Source organism: Neocloeon triangulifer, unplaced genomic scaffold (genome assembly GCF_031216515.1).
Source record: "Neocloeon triangulifer isolate White Clay Creek 2 clone unplaced genomic scaffold, ASM3121651v1 ptg000001l, whole genome shotgun sequence".
Classification (NCBI taxonomy): domain Eukaryota; kingdom Metazoa; phylum Arthropoda; class Insecta; order Ephemeroptera; family Baetidae; genus Neocloeon; species Neocloeon triangulifer.
The window spans coordinates 10,544,580-10,559,599 of record NW_026775544.1 but is presented as its reverse complement, the minus strand read 5'-3'; the positions used below and the strand labels follow the sequence as shown (position 1 = coordinate 10,559,599).

The 15,020-nt window shown below is 33.6% G+C and overlaps 2 protein-coding genes across 4 annotated transcripts; both read right to left on the bottom strand.

Moving 5' to 3' along the window:
- Window positions 1-4,139: 4,139 nt before the first annotated feature.
- On the bottom strand, window positions 4,140-8,763 carry LOC132205857 (uncharacterized). 3 transcript variants are annotated; one of them, XM_059635199.1, is made up of 6 exons: window positions 8,694-8,763; window positions 7,927-8,197; window positions 5,905-6,197; window positions 5,670-5,789; window positions 4,941-5,275; window positions 4,140-4,870 (listed from the first exon to the last, which is right to left on the bottom strand). In XM_059635199.1, the coding sequence occupies exons 3-6, from the start codon at window positions 6,181-6,183 to the stop codon at window positions 4,342-4,344; spliced, it is 1,263 nt and encodes a 420-aa protein (XP_059491182.1). In that variant the 5' UTR covers window positions 6,184-6,197; window positions 7,927-8,197; window positions 8,694-8,763; the 3' UTR covers window positions 4,140-4,341. The 3 variants fall into 3 exon arrangements, with proteins under 3 accessions (XP_059491182.1, XP_059491189.1, XP_059491198.1); XM_059635206.1 differs by lacking the exon at window positions 7,927-8,197; XM_059635215.1 differs by lacking the exons at window positions 7,927-8,197; window positions 8,694-8,763 and adding an exon at window positions 7,491-7,850.
- Window positions 8,764-11,900: 3,137 nt separating this feature from the next.
- LOC132205465 (muscle-specific protein 20) lies at window positions 11,901-14,124 on the bottom strand. The gene is made up of 4 exons (XM_059634521.1): window positions 13,965-14,124; window positions 13,171-13,385; window positions 12,546-12,666; window positions 11,901-12,357 (listed from the first exon to the last, which is right to left on the bottom strand). Exons 1-4 carry the CDS (start codon window positions 13,992-13,994, stop codon window positions 12,166-12,168), a joined length of 558 nt encoding a protein of 185 aa, XP_059490504.1. The 5' UTR covers window positions 13,995-14,124; the 3' UTR covers window positions 11,901-12,165.
- Window positions 14,125-15,020: the final 896 nt, after the last annotated feature.

Here is a 15,020-nt window from a genome sequence, read left to right as displayed (position 1 = left end):
TAAATTCTAAATAAAATTAATATTAATATTTATTCATATTAAATCGCACAAAACAGTCTCTATAAGTCATTATTTCTTCAATTTAGTATGGTCTATACTGATTTCTTACTTCTAGAAAAATATGAAACATTTTTCTTATTTTGAATATATTTTTTTCAGTTATTTTTCTTACTTCATCACTTTAGCCTTTTTCAATTATTGGCATTACAAAAATTATTCACATATTTAAAATCCACCAAACGCTTAACCAGGCTTTTCCTCATATCATTAAGTTAGCTAATATTAATATCGTTCTTAACTATATTTTATAATATAAAAATATTTTTCTTACATTTTTTTATGTACTCAATTAAACATTTTATAACATTTTTCACATTAAAATGATTATTCATATTAAAATCTTTAATGATGAAATTAATAAAATATCTGAAAAAATATGTTGTAAAAAAATTGATTATTTTTTCCATGTAAGAAATCGGTATTTTTGCTTTAATCAATGGGATAACTTAATTTTCATGGGGTTTTAATGAAAATAATACATTTAATGCAGATATTGTTAAAATTGATAAAATGATGAATATAAGATAAAAAGTTAATACAAAACTTCTTGATTCTACCGTAATGAAGTATGATGCTACCGTTGGCTTTATTTATGTGAAGGAGCGAGTAGCATTGCGTTCCATGGGATTTTAATGCGACTAATGTAAAAAATTGATAATATCGTGAAAAAAAATATTTGATTGAAAATTTTAATAAAATAAATTCAACAACTTTTCAAGCAGTGATCAAGGAAAATGTTCTTTTAATGAGGCACATTTGAAAATTATTCTTTCTATGACCAAAATATTATAATATTCCCTCTACGGTAAAATTATAAAAAATTCTTTAAGCTACCTGTTTTTAACCAAGGGTGTCAGATTATTTGCTGTTTTCCGGGCATCCAACGTACATTGCAAAATTTTGAAAATAAAGGTGAAATTATGAGAATTCCATAAAATGCAATAAAATTTGTCTCAAAAGAGGTCAATGCACTCTACTGAATTGATCTCACAGCTCGAAAGGCTTTTGAATGGGCCTAATCGAGTTTGCTGTGATTCCTGATTGGGTTTGTTTTGGCGGTCGACACGGTCTCAATTAATTAATCAATCGGTGGTCGAGGGGGTGAGTCACGGTTTGTCTCCGCACCTCCCTAGCTTTCTGCCTCTTGGGCTCTTCCGCACACTGTGTGTTTATCCAAAGAGCGAGTGTGACGCGCGCCTATTTTCGGACACACTCTCATCACGCATTAATAATAGCGCCGATCGCACGGCTATTTTCGCAAACATCTGTTCTCATTGAAACGTCAATCACGCATTTCTCCTCAGACGCCCACTCGTTGGGTGCTTTTTTTTACAACCGGCGGCGACCGAGGCAATAAATAACAGATAATTTTTAACAATTATTCCGTATCAAAATTATTATTACCGTGAGATTATCTCTTTCTATTTAATTGGTAAGCAAAAAAATGAGATATTTTTCCAGCCTAAATTTATGGTTTCGATATTATATTTATTTTTCTTCCTCTCCTTGGAATTGAAGCTGCGAGGGCTGCAGTCTGATGTGCCTATTTCTCTCTCTTCGCCCCATTCTAATCTAAACAAACATCTCTCAAGTTCTGGAAAGATCGCGGGCGCGTTTCAACACGGGCTGCAAAATGATAAATTTTGATGAGGCGTCAGCTTTCTCCGTTAAAATACTATGAAATAATGGCTGAGCATATATATTTATATCTCGAATGAATATTGTATGATTATGTTGCTAGATTCATTTAAGCAATCAATGCTACTAATTAACACTCAAAAATTCAGCTTATAAAAAGGAATTTAAAAAAAAAATACAATCATGAAAAATTTTCAAACTTACTATAAGCGTTCACAAAAGTGGATAATATACAATTTTATAAAACAATAACAAAAGTATCAATTGTTAAATTATTATTTATGATTTATCTTTATTTCTATCTGACGATAGTGACGATGAAGACTTTTCCAAACTGACAGAGGTAATGGCTGTGTAAAGTTTATATTTTTAATTATGTGCAACTTTTACACCGGACTGAACTAACTTAAATAAATTCTTATTTTTATTTTTATTCTCAATAAGATAAAAATCAAAATAAAAAAGTGTTTTAAATGTTTTAAATGAAATAAAAAATAGTGTAGAAATTATAAAATAATATTTATAAATTTAAAAAAAAATATAATAAAAAAATAGATAAAACAATATAATAATATATTATTATTTATAATTATAGAGCATTTAACAAAATCTGTTGATACCGGAGATATTCTTGCCGACGACAACAAGGCAGATATTCTAAATTAGAATCTCTGTTTGAGCCGCGCGCTGTGTGACACGTCACAGCACACGTAACCACTGAATCATCAACAGCACAAAGAAAATAGAAAGGGTTTCTCTCAACCAGGAATCATTAGTTTTCTATTTCAAGCGCTTTCCTCAAGATTAAAATGTCAGCGTCAAACAGTTCCCCTTCGTAATTATTTAATGCTTTCAAATCAATCATAAATTAATTATAACGACAAAATAGAAAAATTGCAATAAAAATTTTACACTCGAAGACACAATTGGTGGAAAAGACGCGAAATATTTTACAGTAGTTTTTATTGCTTTCAACAGTACTTGTGCCAGAATAAATCAACGGAAGATTTACGACAGCAGTCTGGAGAAAACTGAAAAATTCACCGCTTTTAATAATTCATAATCTGGCGACGTCTCGCGAAAGATGTTCCAAATTTTTACAAAGTAGGCAACACGTTTGTCACCGGCGACACGCGAGTTGCGGCGGCTGCCGGCGATTAATCATTTCTGCCTCGCGAGCAAAGAGCGACGCGTGGGCTTGCCGAGATTTAGGGTCGCGCACTCTATGTGAGCGCATTGTTGTAAGACTAACAGCCAGCTTTGAATGACGGCACAGTCGGCCTTAATAAAAAATCAAGCCTCTCCTGCACAAACTCTGACTCATTGTTTACACCAATTTAAATCAGACAAACAATCCAAATCATCTTAATAGCTCCTGGTTAAAAGAATAGTTCCTTGAAAGACTTTCTTCTGTATTTTTGGTCTTTTCAAAATTAATTTAACTAGTTTTGCTTTCTCAAATTTAATTTGGACCAGAATCAAGTCAAAAATTCCGTGAAATTGCGCAATAACTCTTCTCTCTCATTGAGCTAACCACGTTGGAGGTATGGAATTAAATCCACAAATCTTGAGAGCACATTAAAACTAGGAGGGTCGGTGAGGCCGGTTAAAAATACACGTTGATATGTGTGGAGCCGCTTCCAAGAATTTGGCCACCGCAGCAGCGGCGTAAGTAGAAAAACAGCGGCACTTGTACTGAACGGGTAATTGAAAGACTTGTGCAATTATTTTGGAATTCGTAGGATAGCATCTGCCTCTCGTCCGAGATTGTCTTGCGTCTGTGCCAGTGGTGCACTTTGGGCTGCTGCGTGCAGTGGAAAAAGAAGGAGCGCTAAATTTAGTGCGACGCCGAGATGATTTATGGGCGCGTTGGCCACAAAAAGTTTTGCAAGTGGAGCGCTAAAACTCGTCCTACACGCAGTTTTTAAATAAAAATTAAATCTCGCCACATTGAAATTTACGGAACCCATTTTGATCTAATGAAAGATGTTTCATTTTATAGAAAATATCTGCCCTCGAAGATTGCCCGTTATAGCGATTTTATCCCTTGGAAGCCTGTTTCAGCGGCAGTAATTTAAATTTTGTAAAATCGGTTCTCCATTGATGCAACTTCACGGCGGCTACGGAATATTTTTTATGTTGGGTGTTTTATATAGCAAATAGCACTAACTGACATCTGCTAGTTGTGATACCCTTCCTTCTTGTCACTTGACTCTAATTTCACATTTTTTTTGTTTTGTTTTGCAAGTGAAAATTTGGCAATGAGAAGGATAAGTGTAGGATGATATTTTTATTAATGAAATAATTTATTATGTTTGTGCAATCAATTTAATCCTTTGAAAAGTATTAAAAATGTTTTTATACACATAAATTTATTTTAATTTAATTTCTTTTAAATATTTCAATGATTTACATTGGTGTTGAATTTTAAATACTTATAGTTAAAAAAAAATACATTTATTTACTATTGGAACCATTAAAATTGCAGTATTAGCTGCAATAAAATGAATATTTTAATATTTAGGTATACAAATATGCTCATATTATTATTATGCCTTAATATGAAATTATATGTGCCGTGACAATACAATAAGTGTTTTTGGCAACAATATATAACAAAATAGGTAATTAAAGTTGTCATTTTCATTTTTTTTCAGGTCCTTCAAACGATTTGGGATTTGGAAACTCGTCCAGGATATTCTTATAATCTTCCTGTCGCTTTTCCAGCGAAACAAATTCTTTGATGTCCTCATCATACCCATCATATCTATCAATCCTCTCGATGCGGAATTCTTCACCTTCAAACCGCCCTTCTAAAAGAGCCATCGGGTCGATAAGCTCAAGAGGTTCATCTGAAATGTGATTCTCCATCATCATTTCATCGATGCTAAAATTTCTATGTCTGTCGGGCAGCTGATGATTGTAGTTAAGCAAAATGTGTCCTGTGTGACCCCTAGGTCCTTCGCCTCCAATTCGGCCAAAGTCGTAGCCCACGTGGGGTCCATGTGGCCCGTTCCCATCAAAACTCATTTTAGGGTTGTCCAAGTTAATGCATGCCGTGTATTCGACATAATTGGTTGGACTGATTTCAACTTTAACTTCGGCTACCATCTCAACTGGGAATGCCATTCTTTTCAGTGTTTTGCCGCAGCGAACCAGGATCGTGTCCACTCTGTAAAAATAGTTATTAGTTGCACGAGTTATCAAAATTTCATACTATATTATAATCAAATTTAATTTACCTTGTAACCTTCCAATTTTTGGCTGGGATATATTCATGTCCAAATTTTCTATTTTTACAATCAATTTGCTTCAGTCCATTCTCAATCAACTTCCGAGCCTCTTTGAAAGCCTTTACAAGTTGTGCAATGACACCTCTCGCATCCAGCTTACAGGTGGGCTTTCCATTAGTAAAGTCCCTGTCCTTATTTGGGTCAAAATGGAAATTTCCGCCCGATAGGTGGTTTCTCTCTTCCTTTTTTTGCTCTTGGTTTTTGTTGTTTTTGGTATTGCTCGCACTTTGGCATGGTGCCGCTTTTTTATTGCCCCTCGTTGAATTGTTTTCTAATGCAGCAAACTGTATCATTTTTACACAAAATTAATACCAAATGCTTCATAAATTAAATTTAAATATCATGTGCCACTGAAATTGCGATTTGTGAATGCATGTGATGAAGTTGAGTGAAGAAGTTGGCACTTGAGAAGACGTTCATGGAGTGAAGAAAAATTAGCTTTATTCTCGTTGAAAAGTATAATAAAAACAATAAACAGCTTTACCAATAATGGTCATGGTCTGCAACCCTATTTCATAAGCGAATGCACTTGCTCGCTTGAATTATTCAAAAACACCAAAATATAGGGTCACAAATCTGACCGAATCTAGCTTTGAGTCATTTTTGATTAAATTTAAAAACTGTTTTTCAACTAAGGACAAAGTCTATTTTTCTTCACTCGAATTGCGTTAAACTTACACTCATAGCAACAACGGAAATGAAATCACTAACTCCAGAACCAACTTCAATTGCGACTTTGGCAATCATGGAAAGTAATGTTACAAGCCATTCCTTAATGGCATTTAAAATCTCAATAGCCTGAAAATTTACTGCATTAAAATCTTATTTTGCTCTAAAAATATAAAAAAAATATGAAGGATGTCAGAATATACATATGGAAAATGTTAATTACTGATTTATTGCGAAAACTTACTAAGTTTGCTAGGGAATGCAGAATTTTAGATATTGTGTCACAGGTGATATTTGTCAAATAAGCAACTGCATTAGGGCATGTAGATGACAGGATTGTAATGGCCGCTAAGGGAGCAAGCTTTTTTATGGTACTTGACAAGCCATAAAATGCTACTCCTTTCACAGTCGGAGCACCGAGCAGGGTGAATCCTCCTGAAGAAAACACTAAAACTCCACCAACAACTACTATTCCAGCAGCCTTAAGAAGATTCAAAAAGTCATCTTCCATGCCTCCTTTCATTGTAAGATTTTTGGCTGAAAATAAAAACGTTGGAAACAAACTTAATTATTGAATGTTAATAATGAAAATAATGACGTATATTAATATTATTATTTGGTACGTAGCTAATTAAGTTTATTGGTGTACCGCAAGGCAGTCTCTGCCCTCTACCCACATCGAGATATTGACAACTATAATATTTTCTGATATTATTCCAGGAATAATGTGGCGAGTAACGAGTAACTTCCATTATATGGAGAGGTCTGAAAAATGCGGGGTCCCACCTATAGAAGCCATGGGAACATACACATTACACACTATACTGTAAAAATGTTGAATTGTAGTCAATAGTCACCGTTTATTTCCCCTAAATTAAATTTTCCAAATTATTGTGATTCATCTGCCCTAAAATCAACGGTATTTGAATAAATTTTCTGAAACTTTTCATTTTATAGTTTCAAAATTTAATAATATGTGTGGTACAATGGCTAGTGCACTTGGCTCATGGCTGATAAACTAGAGGCGGTAGAGGCCTTATATAGGTTTTATCCCGGCTGCGTTCATGATATTAAAAAGCTAGCGTCTCCAAGCGAATACCGGCATAGTTCCCATTCACAGGCAGCAACCTCTCACATTCCTCATCTTTGATATTCCCATTATTCCCATCAGTCCAATCTACCCTGCGCTCCAAGGCCAACCTTATAAAATTGGGGAGATCTGTGTCATAGACCTTTGAGATTTAGGAGGCCTGACTGATACCGATACCGCTGGTGTTATTTCAGTCTTTGTGCTGAAAAACATTTTCCTTAAAATTCGTTGAAATTATATAGTTGAACTTAAATTCCCGGAATTCAAACAGTTTTGATATAAAAAAACACGTTTTTCGTTTAAATTTTTGGCAGAATTTGCAAGTTGTTATTATACGCACTGGTTTCAAGCGCAAAATGAGCACAAATAATCGCTGCGCTCAGCGCGACCATTGCCCAATGCGCTCGCGCTCAATCTTTTAAGAATCATGCGATCGCGCTTGAGCTCAAGAGCGCTCTTTGCGCACTGCCATGTATGAGAAAGGGGTTCTTACATAATTTAGATTAAAAAATCTTGCATTTTTATGAATGATGAATAATCTGCTATTAGTAAATTCATTAAATTAACTGAGCAATTATAAGCAAAATTAGTAAAAATAATTGAGAGCCAGTCGAGATTTTTCATCGTAAAAATTAGAGAAATAAAGCGACAAAGAGAAATAAATCAGACAATCCAGATGTGATAATATTAGATGCAAAATAATAGTGGAATAATAAAAATGTTGTTACTATATTAAGTACCTGGAATAGGGAATTCAAAATTTAGCTGATTTTATGAGTCGCAACGTCGCAACTGCCGCAAGTATGTGCTGTGCTGAGAATGGCACAATCGGATTTTGTGCCTTTATAATATTAATATAGAGACGACAATGTTCACGGAAAATAAGACTTTTCATAAAGTCATACTTTGGTGTCGCGTTGTGATATCAAACTCCTTGTTTTTTCCCTAACTTATTTAACGCAACGCCAGATATGACGTTATCAGACATATCATTCTATTATTAATTGTTCTTCATTGTACAACTGCAAATAATTAAAGCAAAACGATTGCTAATTTAATATCAAAAAATAAAAAATCGTCCTAAATACGTGATAATTATTCATAAAAAAGGTGTGATATAATATAAGATGCAAAATTAAAGTGCAATAATAAAATTGTTGTTACTACATTAAGTACCTTTGGAATGGGGAATTCTAAATTTTAGCTGATTGTATGAGTCGCAACTGCCGCAAGTATTGTGCTGTGCTGAGAATGGCACAATTGGATTTTGTGCCTTTATAATAGAGAAGACAATGTTCACGGAAAATTAGACTTTTCATAAAGTCATACTTTGGTGACGCTTTGTGATATCAAGCTCCTTGGTTTTTTTCCGAACTTATTTAACGCGATGCAAGAGATGACGTCATCTGACACATTATTTAATTATAAATATTTCTTCATTGCGCAACTGAAAATGTTTGAAGCAAAACGGTTGCAGATTTAACATCAAAAATGTTAATAAAAATATAATTTAGTAATAATAAGAGTTTATATATATATATATGTATATATATATATATATATATATATATATATATATATATATATATATATATATATATATATATATATATATATATATATATATATATATATATATATATATATATATATATATATATATATATATATATATATATATATATATATATATATATATATATATATATATATATATATATATATATATATATATATATATATATATATATATATATATATATATATATATATGTATATATATATATATATATATATATATATATATATATATATATATATATATATATATATATATATATATATATATATATATATATATATATATATAATATATATATATATATATATATATATATATATATATATATATATATATATATATATATATATATATATACTACCTTATGAGCGTAGAATAAGGAAATTCTAGATTCTAGAGTGTTGCAAACACAAGAGCTGAGCCATCAGCCGATTGTATATTGGTGAGTATTGGGTCTCCTTTTATACGGACATGATAACGTTTTTTATCGGTAACAGATCGGTGGTAGACTTTAAATAAGGCTATGCTATACTTTTTAGTTCAGATTGTATAACATCGATAACATAATCATTTTATTTATTCGAGTTCAAGATTTAGTTATCCATGAGCACTATTCTCTGTTTCTTATCAATGTATGCGACGTAGACTTTTAAAAATGTCTTACATTGGTCTTAAGTTGCGTAGAAAAATGAAATAGAAACCTCATGTTGCAAATTAATGCTTAAATATATAATTTGAATTCGTTGGAAATTTTTTTTTTAGAAAAATAATTTCCTTAATTACTTGTTGTTGCTTTTTTTTCATTAAATAGCTGCATGAAAAGTGAGACACTGCATCATAAAAATAAACTTAAGTTGCTAGTGACACTTCAGAAGATAGAAAAGAAAACGATTACATTTTTCTCATATTACAATCATACCAAAATATAAAAAAAAAATATAGAGAGAAATTATTGTTAATTAATTGCAGGGAAATACCATACCTTATCTGCCTTAGCTGCCATTTAAGTTATTCTGCAAAATATTTTATTTTTTATTCTTGAGTTCTTCTGTCCTCTTACAATTAGAGATTCCGAGAATAAAGGATTTTACATTTTATTTAAAGAAAAGTTCTCTATACAAATTAAAATTTAACTTTCTTCTAAATTAACTAAACAAATTACAAATTATCGGGTCAATAAAAAAGAAAACAACGAGATTTTTTTCTTAATTTGTTAACAAAATCACAGTTTGGAACTATGAAACACTCATTTTTTATTTTTTATTTTGAGGTGATGAAAAACATCGCCGCATAGTAGCTGCTGGCGTTGACTACCTTTTTGAGGTGTCGTCACACCTCCTTGGGTGAGGAAAAATGCATCGCTCTTGGTCTGCCCTGTGTCTCTCGCTGGTCAGGAGGAAGGTTCTCCTGGGGGTAAATCATCGCAGCTCGATAGTGGAATTCAATTTTCCGTAAAGTTGGGGGCTGATCGCCGCGACAGCTTTCTCGATAAGCAGCAGCACGGTAAAATCGAGTGCGGCGATCAGCCTCGTTTACATAAAAAAGTCGACTGACGACTCGAACTTTAATCGATATCCCACTAACGAGCTGTGGTGATTTGCCCCCTGTTCGACTTTGGCTTGGCCGCAAGGTCGCTAGTGGCCTCGATCGCGAGGTTTCTCACGAGCGGAGTTTGAGCAGCATCTATCACCACATGCAGAACGGTGTTATGAATTTTCTATTTCCGAATAAATACCATTATCATTATGAGCACTGTGATTGACTGGAAGAGGATAATACAAATTAAATTATTATTATATTATTTATTTCTGTAGATTTTCACTAGATACAAAATTTGTATATTGTTAAAAGAGAATAAAGGTTCACAAATAGCAGATGTCTCAGTCTGCAAGGTATAAAGCTACGAAGTGCCATATCCCCCAGATAACACTTTACAATGATATTTTTTTTCTTTTCTGGTATTCATTTAAATAATAATTAATTAATTGTCTTTTAAATTAAATCAAATTTTATTATGAAACATAATAACTTAGTAATTACAATACAACAACACAGCTAACATGAGGAATATATTAAGGCTGATAAAAAAAAATGAATGTATACACATAAAAAAGGCTTTTATAAAATCCCTTCCATTCTTTCCCTAACATTGAAAATGTTTTACGGCAACCATAATTAAAACAAAGAAAACTGCATGCTATTCAACTAAACAAAGGATGCAAAGGATATTAATAAACCATTCTTTTTCTTAGTAAAATAAATACTATATGCTCAAATATTTGACTAGGTGACCACTTAATTTTTTATTGGAGAATGGAAAAAGAAATATGCTTTCTCCCACTAAAAATAATTTTTTTCTTACTATCTTCTTATTGTAAATGAATTCCATTGTTTCACAAGTAAAAGGTTTTATTTTGAGAAGAGACTTTTCTCTCGAGGAGACGATCATGAAAGTGAAGAAAACGGGCTTTGTCCTCTTTGAAAAAAATTGCTTTTCATTAAAAAAAACAACAACAACAACAAAATCGCCAGTTTTGGTCACGGTTTGCAAACCTATTTAGGAGCACTGCTTGCTGATTAATACAAGAACTTGCAGCAGACCATGACCGAAACTGGTAGAGCCGTTTTGTATTTTGAATATTAAAAAAAAAAAAAATCATTTTTCAACAATGAAAAAGCCCGTTTCCTTCAATTTCGAGAGATTAATATTTTCCAATTTAATTATTTTAAATATAAAAATTAGATAACAAATAGCAAAACAGCTCAAAGTAACACAAACAATTAAAATGTAAAAAAAATGGAAAGATTAAAATTAACTACTCTCAGTACTCTCTGATAAGGAACAAACAGCTTTATTGGATCAGAAAAATAGATGAATGAATAAGTGAATAAGCGCTGTATTGGATTTTTTTGATGGCACCTTCAATTAATTGAAAAATTTAAGTTTTAAATTATTTAATTTATTTTTGAAGCAGAACAACGTCCAAAATTAATGAGATTACGCGAGACACGGTTTTAGAAAGTGACATCTGTATTTATCTCCAGCAGAGCCGTGAAATCTTGCAGGCTATAAATTATCTTCACATCCAGCATGCTTTCGCTGCGTGCAGAAATAGAATCTCCGTCGCTTGATGATCGACATCCGCTGAAAAACGCGTTCCAGCTCTGGACATTTCAACGTTAAACAAATGATGGAATTCAAAATCATCTCCCCCGTTCTAATCCCAGATATAGAAAGAAAGAAAAATGACCGGCTTAATTTTGTTTGCCGCGGGGCAGGTGCACGTGGGCGTGATTTACACTCAACCCTTTGAATACAATGCGTGGCCGGTGCCAACTAATCAAAAAGCGGCGCTCATTATAAAGTGGCCAAAATTTAGAGGTGTCGCCGCCGCTAATCCACTTGTTTTTCGGTCCGGCAGGCGCTGGAGCTCAAGCCTGAAAAGTTATTTCTGGAGTGAAACTCAATGCGCCACTGCCTTTTATGTGCGTTGCCAGACATAAATATTTGGACTCCAGCCAGTAGCGAGATAAATGTAGAGAGGACAGCAAAAAAGACCAACCTTCGCTTAATTCTCAGAGATATAAATAAATTTTATTCGTTCACTTTGATTGTTTAAAATACAAATCTGTTCGCTTTAAATTTTATACACATTTATTTAATAATTTTAATGCTCAAATAAAATACAAAGGACAAAAAACAACAGAGAAGGCAGTCATTGTGCGTTTTACAGTATTACAAAAGTGTTATGAATGTCATACACCCATCGAATGATTTTGTACATCTCCTCTTCAACCATCACTTGTTGCATAACTAACCGCGGGAACGGCGCTCACTTGCCGAGCAGGATCTTTCTGGTGGCGCCCAGGCTCTGGCCGGCCTGGCTGGCGCCCTTGTTTTGTCCAGCCTGCAGACCGATGATGCCCTCGCCGGCGCGCAGCTGCTCCTCGGAGAAGTCGCGTTTGTTTTCCTCGGCGGGTCTGGGGCCCAGGTACGGTCCTTGCCACTCAGCGTGACGATAAGTCTGAATAATAAATAAAAACTTAGCTGATTTCTCCTTTATTTAATAGAACAATTAAAAATAATAATATTGATGATTTGATTTTCCTAATTTCCAAAAGTATCTTAATTTGTGATTTTTTCTTTTATGTTAAAGTAAAGTTTTAAATTAATGAAGAACATTTTTCCAGTTTAATTGAATAAAGAACTTACCGTGCGGCCAAGTGCGAAAAGGGTGGTGGTGACCTGGGCAATGTCCTTCTTTTCATAGAGGTCGACGGTTTGGAAAACGTCAAGGTCGGCAACTCCGTAGCTCTTGAGGGCCTGCTGGAACCTAAAACAGGATAACAACCCTCTTTAGCAAAGGAGTGCGCGCATATTTTTAGAACAAAGATAGTTTTCCGACCAATTAGATGTGGGTCAAATATAGACACGCTATTATAGTTCGTTTCTCGAAATAGACTGAAGAATGAGAGAAGAAGAAACAAATATAAAAGTGACGTCGCGAACTTGTTTATGCTCCCACTTGTCTTTCTGATTAATGGCCGTGAAAGTGGCCCTCCAGAGATGAGAGCACCCTCTTAAAATAAACAGAAGTAAAATGATATGAAAGCATCAAACTATTGAAATATTTAACAAAATATAACTTCTTTTACCTCATTTGCTGAATTTATGAACATTTGAATTTTTCAAAATAAAATTCATTTATTTTTCACTGCTTTTTACTCTAAAGCTGTTTTCTAAGCTAGTGGATTTACGCCAAATTTCAATATTTTGAATATTTTAAGTTATCCTAACCAAAAGTTTAATAATTTTAAGAAATATTTTATATCCTTACAAGTTGATGTTCTCCATCATCTTGAACTGGCCGCCGGACTTGTTGATCTTGGCGACTGATCCAGGCTGGATTTTGTTCATGAGTCTGCAGAGGACCTGTCCGTCCTTCAGCACGTCTTCGTAGGACTCGCCGCAGTTGAACAGTTTCTCGCCCAGCACGGCTTCGATCCACTCCTGAGCCTCTTTTTCCTGCTCAGGGTCGCGCTTGCCGGCGAGCTGAGGAAAAAACACGCAACAATTGCACCATGTTATTTTTGAAAATTCAGGCCAGCTTTTTTTAAGTTTACGGCCAAGAGAGAAATATTTATGCGTTCGAAAATGGGACGCGGCTCTTTCCAGCAAAAACGTTGGCCGCCGGCCCAAGAAAGAGGAGGAAATAGCAGCTTTGCAACACATCCCAATGCTTTCGTTTGATATTTTGTAGTTTTTTGTTCCTAAACCAAATTTCACGGCTCGTTAACAATTAGCTGAACCAAAAATACCACTGTCAAATTGCATTTATGTCCCTTTTTAATCTTCCACTTTGTTTGCAAAAGTATTTGGTAATAATTTGCAATGAAATAAAAAATATTAAAATTGTAGGCTCAAAATAGGCCACCTGTTTTTCACAGATGTCATGAAGTTTGCCTAAGTTGAATGGAAATTTGCAACCACTGCTATTTATTTACCACTTTCTCATCTCTTTTTCTAATTTCAAATCAATTTTTATGTGACTCAGAAGAATATAAATTGTAATTAAATTAAATAAATCAAAATCACGAAAAAAAATCAAAATTTTAAAATTTTGCCTCTTACCTTGAGGCGGACCTGCCTTTCCAGAGACATGGTTGGGTTTTTTGCTGTCGCGGGGTGGTTTTGCAAGTGCGAGATGTGGCGCTTTGGGACTGACTGCTCCTGAAGGCACCTCTTCTCGGTTATATAGTTCCAGAAGGCGCCCCCTTTCGCACCAAATATAACCCGTATGCTGATTATTGGAGGCACGCGCCGTTTGTGAAACGTCACCAAAGAGTGTGGGCACCGCGTGTCGTCACGGCCGGACCGTCATCCCTGCTCTTTGCATTGCTCTGATTCACCCCTCTTGCAATTTTTCACAACTCATCACAACAACTGCTTTGGCACCCTCTCCGTTTCGACAAATATGGTAATTGCCGTGCAGCATTCAAAACAAGCCAAAGATAATTAATCAAAACTTAAGTTTTTTTTTTATTAATCTAATTCAAAAAAGTCTTCCCAATTCACCGGTCGGACAAAAATTCAATTATTTTTAATAAGGATTTCCCCATAATTACTGAAATTTAGTCGCTATTTTTCATAAGTAAAATGGTCAATTGTTTTTCAATACAAGGCGTTAAAATTGTAAAATATAATTTAATAATAATCAAGGTTTTTCAGATTCAAGTTAAATCTACTATCCTGAAACGGAAGTGTTTTATAACCACAAATTTAATTCTCACATAATTGTTAGTGTGCGTGTGTTTTTTCTGTTAAAATTAGTGTAGAGTAGTGTATTGTTTGTGTTGTAAAGTGTAAAGCAGTTTCAGGGGTGAGACATTTTAAAAATTAATTTCTCAATTAAAAGTCAAAATTTTGGTTTGTATATTCCATTCTTTAAAGCCAAGTGTTTCTCGCACAGTTTCAGTAAATCCACACAAATTTAATATTTATTTGGTTGTGGTTCTCAATGTAATAAAAGTGCAAAATATGCTCAGAACAAATATTTTTTTCTCTTTTAGTTTGATTTTAGCTTCTTCACAAAAATAAACCTGCTTCTCCTGCTAGTTTTCAGTGAAAATCTGTTGCAGTCTGAAGAAAAAAAATTGTCTTCTAATTAGAAAAAGGTTTATCAAACAC